This window comes from Copadichromis virginalis, linkage group LG5, assembly GCF_057382275.1.
Source record: "Copadichromis virginalis isolate Kocher_CV1m ecotype Utaka linkage group LG5, C_Virginalis_male_GT1.1, whole genome shotgun sequence".
NCBI lineage: Eukaryota > Metazoa > Chordata > Actinopteri > Cichliformes > Cichlidae > Copadichromis > Copadichromis virginalis.
Genome location: NC_140622.1, coordinates 2,031,898 through 2,044,059, shown reverse-complemented (window position 1 = coordinate 2,044,059; position 12,162 = coordinate 2,031,898). Strand labels below are relative to the sequence as shown.

Below are 12,162 nucleotides of genomic sequence, written 5' to 3'. Positions count from 1 at the left end.
AAATTACACGTCTCATTCATTTTTTGAGAATTTCACCACTTTTAGTTTTCATTTAAAATAACTTTGTCAGGTCAGTAAATAGCTGCCACATAAGTACAAATCTAAATCATACATGTGTATTATAGAAAAAAAGCACAAACCGTTGTGCTGTTGGTTCATAATAAATGGGTAGGGGTGCATAGTCAGTAAAAGCCACCAAGGCTCTGCAGAGCTCCAAACCTGCTCTGCCACAGACAGAAGCATCAAAAATGTGCGCTGGGAGCTTCATGGCATGATTTCTACAGCCAAGCAAATCTATGTGTGTGGCCAAGAACCTTAGTCCATGTAGGGCATCTTAGCACAGTTTACTTGTGTCAGCTAGTGGGAGGGCAGAGAGCGCAGCCTTTACATTGTTTTATTGTAGAGTGACAGGAAGTGAGCTTCTAATCAGGCAGAAATATTGACAGAAGGAAATATTTTCAAATAAAAAAAAATGTAAATTTTTTAAATTTCAAAGGAAATACATTGATGAAAATCAAAGAAGAGCAAATGTATGTGATGTTCCATTTTCCTGAGAGCTGATTGGCTGTGATGACTCCTTCAAGTACTACATGCTACTTTGTCCTGCTAGTTAAGCCTGCTGTGTCAGGATGAGGTCGTGGACGAAAGAAGGAGGACCCAAACGCTGGACTCACAGGTAGGTGAAGATTGGTGTTTTATTGTCAACGGAGTGAACAAACAGAACAGAAGTAGGAAACGGCTGGACGACTGACTGAATGGATGAATGAAAGACTGACTGACAGCTGACCGGCTGACCTGACGGAACTGAACAGGGGACAACCTAACAGCGGCGAGAACAACATCACAATAACATCAATGACACGACATTGGACTGGTTGAACTGAGGGACATAAATACACAGGCTGAGTGATGAGAGATTAGAACCTGGTGAGTACACAGCTGAACATAATGACCTAATGATAAACGGGAAGAGGACGGAACATAATGCACATGGACCAAGGCTAACACAATAAAACAGGAGGTGAAGCAGACAGAATATAAACAGTGAACATGAACTAAGAATACTGGGTCAAAGACCCAGAAACCCTGACAGTACCCCCCCCGCAAAGGCCGGCACCTGACGGCCAAAAGAACGAAAAACCAGAACAGGGCGGGCGGAGGGGGCCCAGGACGGAGGGACGGAGTCCACACAGAGACAGTTCAGGAGGGCGGCCACGTGGAAGGCAGCAGTGACCACTGAGCCGGTCCGGTGGGCGGCTGCGGCGGTCGAGACGAGACAGTTCAGGGGGCCGACCGCGCGGACGGCAACGGCGGCGATGACAGCGCTGGTCCGGGGGCCGACCGTGCGGAAGGCGACGGCGACGATGACAGCGCTGGTCCGGGGGCCGACCGTGCGGAAGGCGACGGCGGCGACGTGGACGCAGTTCGGGGGGCCGGCCGTGCGGAAGGCGACGGCGGCCACTCAGGCGAAGAGGGTCCGGGGGCCGGCCGTGCGGAAGGCGACAGCGGCCACTCAGGCGAAGAGGGTCCGGGGGCCGCCCACGACGGCGATGGCGCCCGGCCAGTGGCCTAGCCAGCGGTCTAGAAAATGGCCGTTTAGCTTCAGACCCAAACGAGGCTGAAGGCACGGAGGCTGAAGGCTCTGAGGCTGAAGGCTCTGAGGCTGAAGGCTCTGAGGCTGGAGCCGGACCAGGCGGAGCAGAAGCAGAGGCCGGGCCGGGCGTGGCTGAAGCGGAGGCCTCTGGCTGGAGACAGGCAGGGCCAGTAGGCGCGGACGCCTCTGGCTGAGGAGCGGCCGGGCCAGCGGGTGCGGAGACCCCTGGCTGAGGAGCAGGAGAGCTCACAGCTGGCTCTGGGTGCTGTGGCTGCAGGTCCGGGAACTGGACGGGATGGTGGACAGGCGACTGGGAAACAGGAGGCAACTGGACTACAGGGCACTGGGCGGCAGACTGGACTACAGAAGAGTGGAGGACAGGTGGAGACTGAGCTACAGGTGACTGGAGGACAGGTGGAGACTGAGCTACAGGTGGCTGAACTGACTGGAGGGCAGCAGGAGACTGGACAGCAGGTGAGTGAACTGACTGGAGTGAAAGCTGAACAGCAGGTGAGGGAACTGATTGGACTAAGGAGACTGATGGATAAACAGAGGCCGGTGAGGCTAATGGCTGAGCTAAAGAGTGAGCTAGTGAAGGGGACAACAGTGCAGCCTGGGCTAATAAAGCTGGGGCCTGAGCAGGGGACACCTCAGCTAGCCTAACCAGTGATAGTGCGAGGGCATGAAAAGCTGGATCAGGAGGTGGATGAAGAGGTGAAGTGGCAGGTGGACCGGTTAGCTCTTCCAAGCCTCCAGGGGGGTCAAGCTGGGTTCTGGTTGCCCTCAACCTGGGCGCTGGGACGGGCACGGAAGGTGGCTGGACACCAGTCACCCCCACCTGAGAAACAGAAGCAGGTGTGGAGGCAGACCGGGTCACAGCTGCCCTCCTCCTGGGGGCTGGCACTGGTGTGGGCGCAGGCTGGGCCCCCATGCTGGTGGGAAATGGCTGAATAATGGGTGTGGAAATAACGACTGGGTGAGTGATACTGACGGGTTTATTGGGGAGTGTTCTGGTCTTCCTGCCACCGCTATTTACAGTCTTTAACTGAGCTGTCTTTGGGGAAACAGAGCAGAAAAAGTCTACCCAGTCCACATTGTCGTCCAAGAGGGACGTTCCCCATGAATCGGAGAGGCGTCTATTATTTATCTTATGTGAAGAGTCAACTGAGGAAGGTGGCAAACAGTCACTGGGACTCACCGCCGGGAGTGGCTGGAAATAGTCCATGTTACGGTGGCGTGTGTGCCGCTTTCTCCGGGTAGAGGAAGCGGGCGGGGTAAACAGATGAGCCTCTGGCACGGGAGCCTCCATTGAGCCGAGGTGGTAGGCGGAGCCGCTGTGCCATGGCGAGGTTGAAGGTCCGGTGAGTAGAACGGCTGGTGGGCGAGCGAGGAGCGGAGCAGCGGGAGAGCGAGCGGCCAAAGCTTGGCCTGTGACGCCCACTCTCCGCGGCGAATGCTCCGCTGCAGGTGAGGCAGCAGGTGGAGGACCGCGGCGTCTCCGAGGCCCGCCCAGAGCCAGACGAGTCCCCTCGAAGACGTGCTCCCTCTCTGAGAAGAGCCGCTGTTTCCACCTGAGCTTCTCCGCCCAAATGGAGAGCGCTGCGTCCTGCCGCTCGAAGAGGTCCGAGTCCGCTGGGTCCACATCGTGTCTTCGTGGCACGGGTCGTGTCATTCTGTCAGGATGAGGTCGTGGACGAAAGAAGGAGGACCCAAACGCTGGACTCACAGGTAGGTGAAGCTTGGTGTTTTATTGTCAACGGAGTGAACAAACAGAACAGAAGTAGGAAACAGCTGGACGACTGACTGAATGGATGAATGAAAGACTGACTGACAACTGACCGGCTGACCTGACGGAACTGAACAGGGGACAACCTAACAGCGGCGAGAACAACATCACAATAACATCAATGACACGACATTGGACTGGTTGAACTGAGGGACATAAATACACAGGCTGAGTGATGAGAGATTAGAACCTGGTGAGTACACAGCTGAACATAATGACCTAATGATAAACGGGAAGAGGACGGAACATAATGCACATGGACCAAGGCTAACACAATAAAACAGGAGGTGAAGCAGACAGAATATAAACAGTGAACATGAACTAAGAATACTGGGTCAAAGACCCAGAAACCCTGACATGCTGTCTGTTCTCAGGCCTCCTCCTGTTTCACTGCCACCACCAGAGGGCTCCACTGACCTGCCTGCTGACATCACAGCACACCCCTGTGTCATGTGACCTGGCAGGAGTACCAAAGCTGGACTCAGACCTGGCCCAGGCAAGTTCAAAGGCAGCTGTGGTAGAGAGAGCAGGGAGTATAGTAGAGCACTGGAAGGATGAGGTGGAAACAGGAAGCGTGTAGATTCAGTGGATTTGGCGTCCTCCATCTGTCTCCATGCTCTCTTTACTGGCCTTCTAAAATTCACTTCTAAAAACTTCTCCTGTAGCTGTGGAGCTGCTTTTGTTTAAATGTTTAGCATTTAGAATTAAACTTTACTGTCATTACACATGTCCAATACAGGCTAACAAAATACAGTTTGCATCTTATCAGTAAATGCAATAAGAGCAAATATACAGATGTGCTACATATATGCAGATGTATCGGTGTGAGGTAAACAGATCTACAGAGTGCTATGAATATATCTGCAGCAGTGGAAGCGTAGCTCTCTGAACAGACTGTAACAGTGAACAGTGTAGGGTGACAGCTGTGGGGGAGGAGCTCTTCCTAAACCTGCTGGTTTTAGTCTGAAGGCTCCTGTAGCGCCTTCTGGAGGGGAGGAGCTGGAGGCAGGATGAGAGGAGTCCCCGAGAATGATGCGTGCTCGGCATAGACATCTCTTCTTGTGGACATCCTCAATGGCAGGAAGTGGAGTCCCTGTGATGCGTTGGGCAGCTTTCACCACACGCTGCAGTGCCTTGTGGCCAGCAACAGTTCCCATACCACACTGTGACACAGTTGGTCAGGATGCTCTCTATCACATAGTGGTAGAAGTTAACCAGTATGTCAGTAGACAGGTGGTTCTTCTTCAGTATCATAAAGAAAAAAAGGCGCTGATGGGCCTTCTTGACCAGGCTGGAGTTGTCAGTTGACCAGGACAGATTCTCAGAGATGTGGGTCCCCAAGAACTTGAAGCTGGAGACCCGTTCAACAGCTGTGCCATTTATGTAGATGGGGACATGGGGGTCTCTGTTCTCCCTCCTGAAGTCCACAATGAGCTCTTTGGTTTTGCTGGTACTCAGGAGCAGGTTATTGTCAGCACCACACAGCTAGGTGCTTTACTCTTCCCTGTAGCAGACTCATCATTGTCTCTGATGAGACAGTCACCGCGGTGTCATCTGCAGACTGGATGATGGAGTTGGATCTGGACCGAGGTCTGCAGTCATAGAGGAACGGGCTCAGCACACAGCCCTGTGGAGTGCCAGTGTTGAGTGTGATGGTGGTAGAGCAGTTATGGCCTGACCTTACATGCCAGGGTTTGTTGGTCAGAAAGTCCATGATCCAGGTACAGATGGAGTTGGTGAGTCTAAGAGCCACAAGTTTGGTGATCAGCTTGGAGGGAATGCCTGTACTGAATGCTGAGCTGAAGTCAACAAACAGCATTCTTACAGAAGTATTGCATAAATATCTGAGTGCACGTTGCAAGAAACTGCATTCCCAGATCACATCCAGTGTGTGCTGGAAAATTTGCAACGATTCTACAAAAATGTTCCACGTGGTGGTTTTTTTTCTTCCTACTGGTGATGATCCAGTGGAGCTCCAGTCACTCCAGGCTCCCTTGTGGTGCCACAAAACAAACAAGCTCGTGCGTCCATGATGATCCTGCTGCTTCACTGCTGTATGAATTCATCTTTTCATCACGGTTCACTTTGGACAAGCAGGAAACAGAGGTGACGCTGACTTGTGGCTTTGCAGGAGGATTCCCTTTAACAACAAGAGCGTGCACACAGTTTGTTTTAGGCCACCATGAATAGCTCACATTGTAAATGACAAAGAGCCAGTATATGATACTGCAGCTTCCACTCACTGTGACAGGATGGCTCGTAGGAGGTGATTACACTCTGCTTCATTGGGCTCCAGTTCAGATCACGGGACAACACATGAAAAGACAGAAACTGGAAACAAATGTTAGAAAAATGTTTACTGTTAGAAAACAAGTTTGCCAACGTTTCATTCAGTGAACAATTGATATTGTTCACTGAATGAAACGTTGGCAAACTTAACATATCTCCTGAAAACGGCATCTCTCCGGGGATACTAATCTTTGAGAGCGTGTGTGGGAAACCGTCCAGAAGTGGTGGCTCGTCATTTGCGACCTCTGGAAAACTCAGAAGTTGATGTTTTTGAACCGTAGCGGTGAGAGAGAGGAAGGACGCTAGCATCAACTAGCTAGCCGGTCGTCACGGCAACGCTACAAGAGCGTCTCTCAGCATGGGCCCGAAAAAAGTTCTGTCAGCCGAGGAAGGAGACGATATTAAGAAGTCGCTGGAGTTTATGACAGAGGAGATTTCTGCTGTCAAACTGCAGCAGAAAGCCATCCTGGACCTGGTCGAGGAAGTTAAGGCTCTCCGCATCCAGAACGCCGAGAAGGATCGGCGGCTGGCGTACCTGGAGAACAGAGTGGCGGATTTGGAGCAGTACACCCGGATGAACGATGTTATCATCACGGGGCTTCGCATCAAACCCCGGTCATACGCCCGGGCGGTCGCCGCTGACAATGTAGGAGGGCCAGGAGAGGAAGATGTCAACTCCACGGAGCATCAAGTGGTTACCTTTCTACGGTCCAAAGGTGTGGAAGTGGATTATAACAACATTGAGGCTTGCCACCCTCTACCCCGAAAAAATGACAGTAACAAACCAGCCATCACTGTGAGATTTGCAAACAGAAAACAGAAAACAGCACTGTTAAAACAAGGAAGGAAACTGAAAGGATCCGATGTCTTCATGAACGAACATCTGATAAAAAGAAATGCGGACATTGCCAGGAAAGCACGTTACTTGAAGAAACAGGGAAAAATTCAGAGTACATGGACCACCAACTGCAAAGTATTCATTAAACTCAATGGAACACCGGAACAAGCCAAAGTGTTGGTCATCAGAAATATGGAAGAGCTGGACAAATACTGAGGTCAACTTACTCTGGAGGTATGAATACACATGTGACGTGACACACAACACAACACATGGCACAGTCCAAAAGAACTTCATCTGCATCCGGCAACAATATCAACATGACTCATTGGAATTCTCTTTATGATAATCTGGAACTGAGAACATTTCAATACACAGACCATAATGTTCTAGACTTAGAAAAGGATATAGACCCGGAAAATAATTTCTTCTACAACATCAGCTGTAACTGCTGCTACTTCACTGATGAACAGTTTAAGCACACCATCAACACGGAAAATAAATGATCAATAATCCATTTTAATAGCAGAAGTCTGTATGCCAACTTCAACAATATAAAGGAATATCTCAATGAGTTGACAAATCCATTTGGAATTATTGCCATTTCTGAAACATGGATCAATGCGGAGAAAGGAATGGACTTTGGACTGGAGGGATATGAAGTGAATTTTGTAAATAGAAGGAACAAGAGTGGAGGGGGAGTAGCTGTGTATGTGGATAAAAACCTAAACTACAAGGTGGTAGAAAGTATGACAACTGTAATTGATAATTTACTAGAATGTATAACAATTGAAATTTATAAGGAAAAAGAGAAAAATGTAATAATTAGCTGTATATATAGAACACCTGGCTCTAGTATTCAAGTATTTAATGACTTCATAGAGGAAATATTCTCTAAAACAAATCAAAAAGTTATGTTTATCTGTGGTGATTTTAATATTGACCTGTTGAATCCAAAAAAGCATAAAATGACCGACGAATTCCTAAACACTATGTACAGTTTGAGTTTACATCCTAAAATAACCAGGCCTAGCAGAATTACACCACATTGTGCCACCTTACTTGACAATATTTTCACTAACAATATGGAAAACAACATTGTGAGCGGAATATTAATTAATGACATCAGTGATCACCTACCAGTTTTTGCAGTTTATGACACTAATTATAAGAAAAATCAGCATGAAGAACAACTGAGATACAGACGTGTAAGGACAGAAGAAACTATGACTGCATTTAAGAACGATCTATTAAATCAGGACTGGGACAAGGTGTACAAAGAAGCTGATATTGATATTGCATATGGCATATTTTTAAGAATATTCATGGAGTTGTACGATAAAAACTGTCCAACAATAAAATACAACAGAAAGCACAAATATTCAGATAGACCATGGCTCACTAAGGGTTTACAAAATGCATGTAAAAAGAAAAATACACTCTATAGGGAATACCTAAAACAAAGAACAAAAGAAGCTGAAAATAAATATAAAAAATACAAAAATAAGTTGACCAATATTATACGTGTATGTAGAAAGGAGTATTATAGTAAAATATTGAACAACAATAAACATAATATGAAAGGAATATGGGATGTTTTAAACGGTATCATTAAAAATAATTCTGGACAACAAAGTTATCCACAATACTTTATCGATAATGGCAATATTATGGAAAACACTGCTGATAAGGTCAACAGCTTTAATCATTATTTTGTAAATATTGGACCAAAACTGGCAGAACAAATTCCTGAGTCACTGCCATCAGTAGAATGTAGTGAAAACCTGATTGATAGGAACCCTAACTCAATGTTCCTCACATCAGTGGAGGAAAAAGAAATAATTGACATTGTACACATGTGTAAATATAAAACATCTACTGATTGTAATGATATTGACATGAAAATCGTCAAGAAGGTCATTGAAGGAATTGTAGGACCTCTAACATATATTTGCAACTTATCATTTCAGACGGGAAAAGTGCCAAACAAAATGAAAATAGCTAAAGTTGTGCCGCTGTATAAAACCGGGGATAGACGCCACTTCACAAATTACAGGCCTGTTTCTTTACTACCACAATTCTCCAAAATCCTAGAAAACCTGTTTAATAAACGATTAGACAAATTCTTAAATAAATATAAATTACTCTCTGACAGTCAATATGGATTCAGATCAAAAAGATCAACATCTCTGGCATTAATCGAATCAATTGAGGAGATTACGAATGCTATAGATCAGAAACAGTATGCAGCTGGAGTATTTCTGGATCTCAAGAAAGCATTCGACACAATCAATCATGACATATTAATTAATAAACTGGAACGGTATGGGATCAGGGGGGTTGTACTGCAATGGGTGAAAAATTATTTAAGTGACCGGAAACAATTTGTGAAGCTGGGTGTCCATTCCTCATCATGCTTGGACATTGCTTGTGGTGTTCCACAAGGCTCTGTACTGGGTCCAAAATTATTTATTATTTATATAAATGATATTTGTAAGGCATCTGATATATTAAAATTAGTATTATTTGCAGATGACACAAATATTTTTTGTTCTGGGGGGAATCTAAAGGAGCTGCTGGATACAATTACTTCAGAAATGTGCAAAATTTAAAAATGGTTTAACAGGAACAAACTATCGCTAAATCTAAGTAAAACTAAAATTATCTTATTTGGGAATTCCCTTAGAAATGCACAAGTGCAGATTCATGTAGATGGTGTGGAAATTGAAAGAGTACTTGAACATAAGTTTCTTGGTGTGATTATAGATGATAAATTAAACTGGAAGTCTCATATAAATCATATACATAACAAAATTTCAAGAAGTGTCTCAATCTTGAGTAAAGTAAAACACATTCTGGACCACAAATCACTCCACATTCTCTATTGTTCCCTGATTGCACCGTATTTGAATTACTGTGCAGAGGTTTGGGGCAATACTTACAAATGTTCGCTATCATCAATCTTTATATTACAAAAAAGGGCCATAAGGATAATCCATAAAACTGGTTACAGAGATCATACAAATCCACTATTCTTAAAATCAAAAATTCTAAAATTCACAGATCTGGTTCATTTTCTCACAGCACAAATTATATATAAAGCAATAAATAACCTGCTTCCTGACAATATTCTAAAAATGTTTTCTAAAAGGGAACGGGGATACAATTTGAGGGGGGAATTAAATTTAAAACATCCTCGTATCCGTACAACATTAAAAAGTTTTTGCATCTCTGTGTGTGGAGTGAAGCTGTGGAACAGACTAAGTAAAGATATGAAGCAATGTCCAAGCATGGCGCAGTTTAAAAAGCGGTTTAAGGATATGGTTTTTACAGGGTACAGGGAAAAGGTAGAGATTTGATAGGGTGTTCTTGTCTAATATTTTCATGTGTGTGCGCGTGAATGTTGGTATGGGTATATATATATATATATATATATATATATATATATATATATATATATATATATATATATATATATATATATATATATATATACATATATATATTTGTAGGTTGTGTATCCTTGAGGTGTTAATGGGGTTATTGAAAATGTGTATATGTGCGTATGTGTATATACGTATGTATGGATAGATAGAAACATATATGTATATATATAAAAATAAAAATTACACATGACATATAATGTAATTGCAAGGAGGTATTTCTGTAGTCTATTGATACTAGATAGTGGAAAAGGGGTGGGATTAAATAAGCTTATGCTTCTTCCTGCTCCGTTTTGAACATGAAAGTTATTTGTAGTTGTGGTTACTCGTTTTCCTTTTGTTTTGCTTTGTTCATTTGTCTCTTTTAATTCTATGTTGTTGTACTTTTTCAACATGTTCAAAATAAAGATTCAATCAATCAATTTTTCTGTTTGGCTTCAAATCTGAGTCTCCAAAAGCCAGTCAGACAGTAGAGTTGGTATAAACAGAGAGAGGAGATGAAGCTCTTTTTTAGACAGAGGAAGGAAAATGTTTAGATTCACTTAAAAGGATAATTCTGTATTTTTAGCACTTTCCACTTTCACTTTCATGCCATTAAGCTCTAATTAGCTTTAATTTCACTTCAAATACACGAACACAGAAAAGTAAGAGTGTGATTCTGCCAAAGGTAAAACCTAAACTGTAGCATTTTGAAAGGTCCCTGCTCACTGACCCCTCTGTCTCTTCACTGCTGTATATGTGCTGGGTTATTTGGACTACATTGCATTGTACAGTTAGACTATGATTGTATCTGTGGGGCTTAAAAACAATGACATTTGTCCACTCACTCACAGTGGATTCATTTTCAAAGATCAGCACTTCTTTAGAGCTGATCTGGAGACATTAACTGGCTCTAGATGACAGAAAGCGCTGCAAGGACAGAAAAAACAGGATTAATTTGGTGCACATCATGACAGCTGGGATTCATGTATTGTGCATATTTTGTGTTGAGGCTTTCTCTTTGTGACTGAGGTCCGTACTGGCGGTGGGATTTGTATTGAGCGTGCAGTGCAGAGTGATCAGACACACGTGCTGTTCCACAAACAGGATGTTTTTATTGTAGTCACTGCAGGAAGTGAGATCGGTGAGAAATAAACCAGGAGAGATGGAAGGAACAGATCAAACAGCAGATCCTAAAGTCCATGATACAATCTGAATGAGGAGAAAAGGCTCACTGTGTGGAAGGCTGAGATACTCGTCATTTCTGAGGACGAGCAGCAGAGACAGGCCACAGAGTATTTTCCCAAAAGTCTCGAGGATCATCGAGATGTTTTCTGGCAAAACTGAGAGCAGCCTTTGTTCCTTTTGCTCAGCAGGGGTTTCTATCTTACAGTGTGATTTGTAGATTTACACAACTGAAATCAATAATATGTAAGCAGACACCCAGCTGCATCTGTCCACTAAACCTGATTCTGCTCTCCCCGTCCTCCCTCACCCTCTGCTTAGCTGAACTAAATTCATGGTTCTCTTCTAATTTTCTCAAACTCAACAGTAATAAATCCGAGCTCCTCTTGGTCGGCACTAAGTCAACATTATCCAGAACCAACAGTTTCTCTGTTACTATCAATAACTCGCCAGTCTTCGTTTCTTCCTCTGTGAAAAGCTTGGGTGTCATCTATGGAACGCCAGGACTGCCATAATGAATTAATTAAATACACCATTAAATAATTAATTAAATGTGGCAATAATTAATTAAAATTGGAATTAATTAATTAAATAAATAGTTATGACACATGTAATTAATTAATTATTGACACATTTAATTAATTATTTATGTATTTCACATTTTAATTAATTATTGACACATTTAATTAATTATTTAATGATATATTTATTTATTTCATTTTGGCAGTCCTGACGCCTGGCTCTCGTCATGAAATAATTTTATCTGTCAGCCTCACCCATCAAACTCAGGGGGCGGGGTTAACGCTGCCCATGCAGCTTCTCTAACATTTGATTGGTTGCCGTGCAAAGTAAGTCAAAACAGGTCGATCCTAGAAAATCGATTGCTTGTGTAGACTTGGGGCAGCCAGGTATCCCAGAATGCAGATCAAATCACAGGCAGCAATGGTGGTGGTGTAGTTTTAAAATACCCCGTTTTTCTGTCACCAGCTACACTTTTAACAGTGTTTTAGCCGCGAATGTCGCGACGTATGTCTGGTCAGGTTGTCAA

The 12,162-nt window shown here is 44.1% G+C and overlaps 1 protein-coding gene across 1 annotated transcript; it reads left to right on the top strand.

The window, feature by feature from the left end:
- Positions 1-6,029: 6,029 nt before the first annotated feature.
- Positions 6,030-6,780, top strand: LOC146708733 (uncharacterized). The gene has a single exon (XM_085455560.1). It carries the CDS (start codon positions 6,091-6,093, stop codon positions 6,721-6,723), a length of 633 nt encoding a protein of 210 aa, XP_085311686.1. The 5' UTR covers positions 6,030-6,090; the 3' UTR covers positions 6,724-6,780.
- Positions 6,781-12,162: the final 5,382 nt, after the last annotated feature.